This window comes from Rhincodon typus, chromosome 3 (assembly GCF_021869965.1).
Source record: "Rhincodon typus isolate 14 chromosome 3, sRhiTyp1.1, whole genome shotgun sequence".
Classification (NCBI taxonomy): Eukaryota; Metazoa; Chordata; class Chondrichthyes; order Orectolobiformes; family Rhincodontidae; genus Rhincodon; species Rhincodon typus.
Window position 1 is genome coordinate 8,478,735 of NC_063334.1, and position 1,088 is coordinate 8,479,822.

The window sequence follows — 1,088 nt, forward strand, 5'->3', positions numbered from 1 at the left end:
CTCATCTTTTCTTATGTTTGCCTGTGAATAACAGAAGGGTGAGAAAAACTGAATAACTGAAATTTATTATTACCAACGAGGCTGTAACTTGTGGCACCTGATCTCTCCACATGACTGCAAGCATTTTTTGAAAGATTCGATTCATTTATTGAACTTTGTAAAGAGTCTTCAGTTTGCATGTTAATGTATTTTGACAAATTGTTTTGTGTATCATTTGTTTGGATTTAATACATATAAGTTATAGGTGAAACAAAAACAGAAATTGCTGGCAAAACTCTGCAGGTTTGGCAGCATCTGTGGGCAGAAGTAGAGTTACCGTTTCGAGTCCAGTGACTCAAGAGAAGAGTCACCAGATTCGAAAGATTGTTTTCTCCCCACCAATGCTGCCAGAACTGCTGAATTTCACCAGCAATTTATGTTTTTGATTGATCTCCAGCATCCACAGTTCTTTTGTTTATGTTAGTGAATTATAGGTGTTTTTGGGTGCATTAAAATATGTCTAAAAGATTTCTTAGTTTAATCTTCTTTTCTTTCAAACTTTCTAGACTGCCAAGAAAACCCATGACCACCATCTCTCAGAAAAATATCAACACTTCAACCATTCTAAATAACTTCTTGGCTGGATTAGGTGAACTTTTCTTAAATATCCAATTTAAATGCGATATGTTGAACTCTATTCCATGGTGCTGTTATATGATTGTTTACAAATATGCTGAACTGTGATAGGTGGATTTGATTACCATACTTGTGGAAGCCTGATCTTGGTTGCATCCGCTAGACGTCAGTAAAGGAAGAGGAGTGAAGGGTCTTCAAAAAGTACTCAGCAGTGGTTGGGTACAGTGGCAGTACGCTGCAGCATGGTGCTGAGCTAGATTTTCAGCTGTGAGCTGAGATCAGTTATGGGAGTATTCTAGCAGGGAGCGAGCAAAACTTCTTAACAGATGGAATATACTTTTCTCCAGTTTTAATGATCAGTTTTTTTTAAGGTAAATACAAGCAGATTAGTCGAAAACAAAATTGGTGGAGAAACTCAGAAGGTCTGGCAGCATATGTGGAGAAAGAAGAGTTAATGTTTTGGATCCAATGAC

The 1,088-nt window shown here is 37.2% G+C and overlaps 1 protein-coding gene across 2 annotated transcripts in view; it reads left to right on the forward strand.

The window, feature by feature from the left end:
- The first annotated feature begins 549 nt into the window (after positions 1-549).
- LOC109914311 (centromere protein C) overlaps positions 550-1,088 on the forward strand; it is an 80,040-nt gene continuing 79,501 nt past the window's right edge. For both annotated transcript variants that reach the window (XM_048592404.1, XM_048592410.1), the window contains exon 1: positions 550-628. In XM_048592404.1, coding sequence (XP_048448361.1) covers positions 562-628 — 67 coding nt within the window. In that variant the 5' untranslated portion in view covers positions 550-561. The remainder of the gene's footprint in view (positions 629-1,088) is intronic.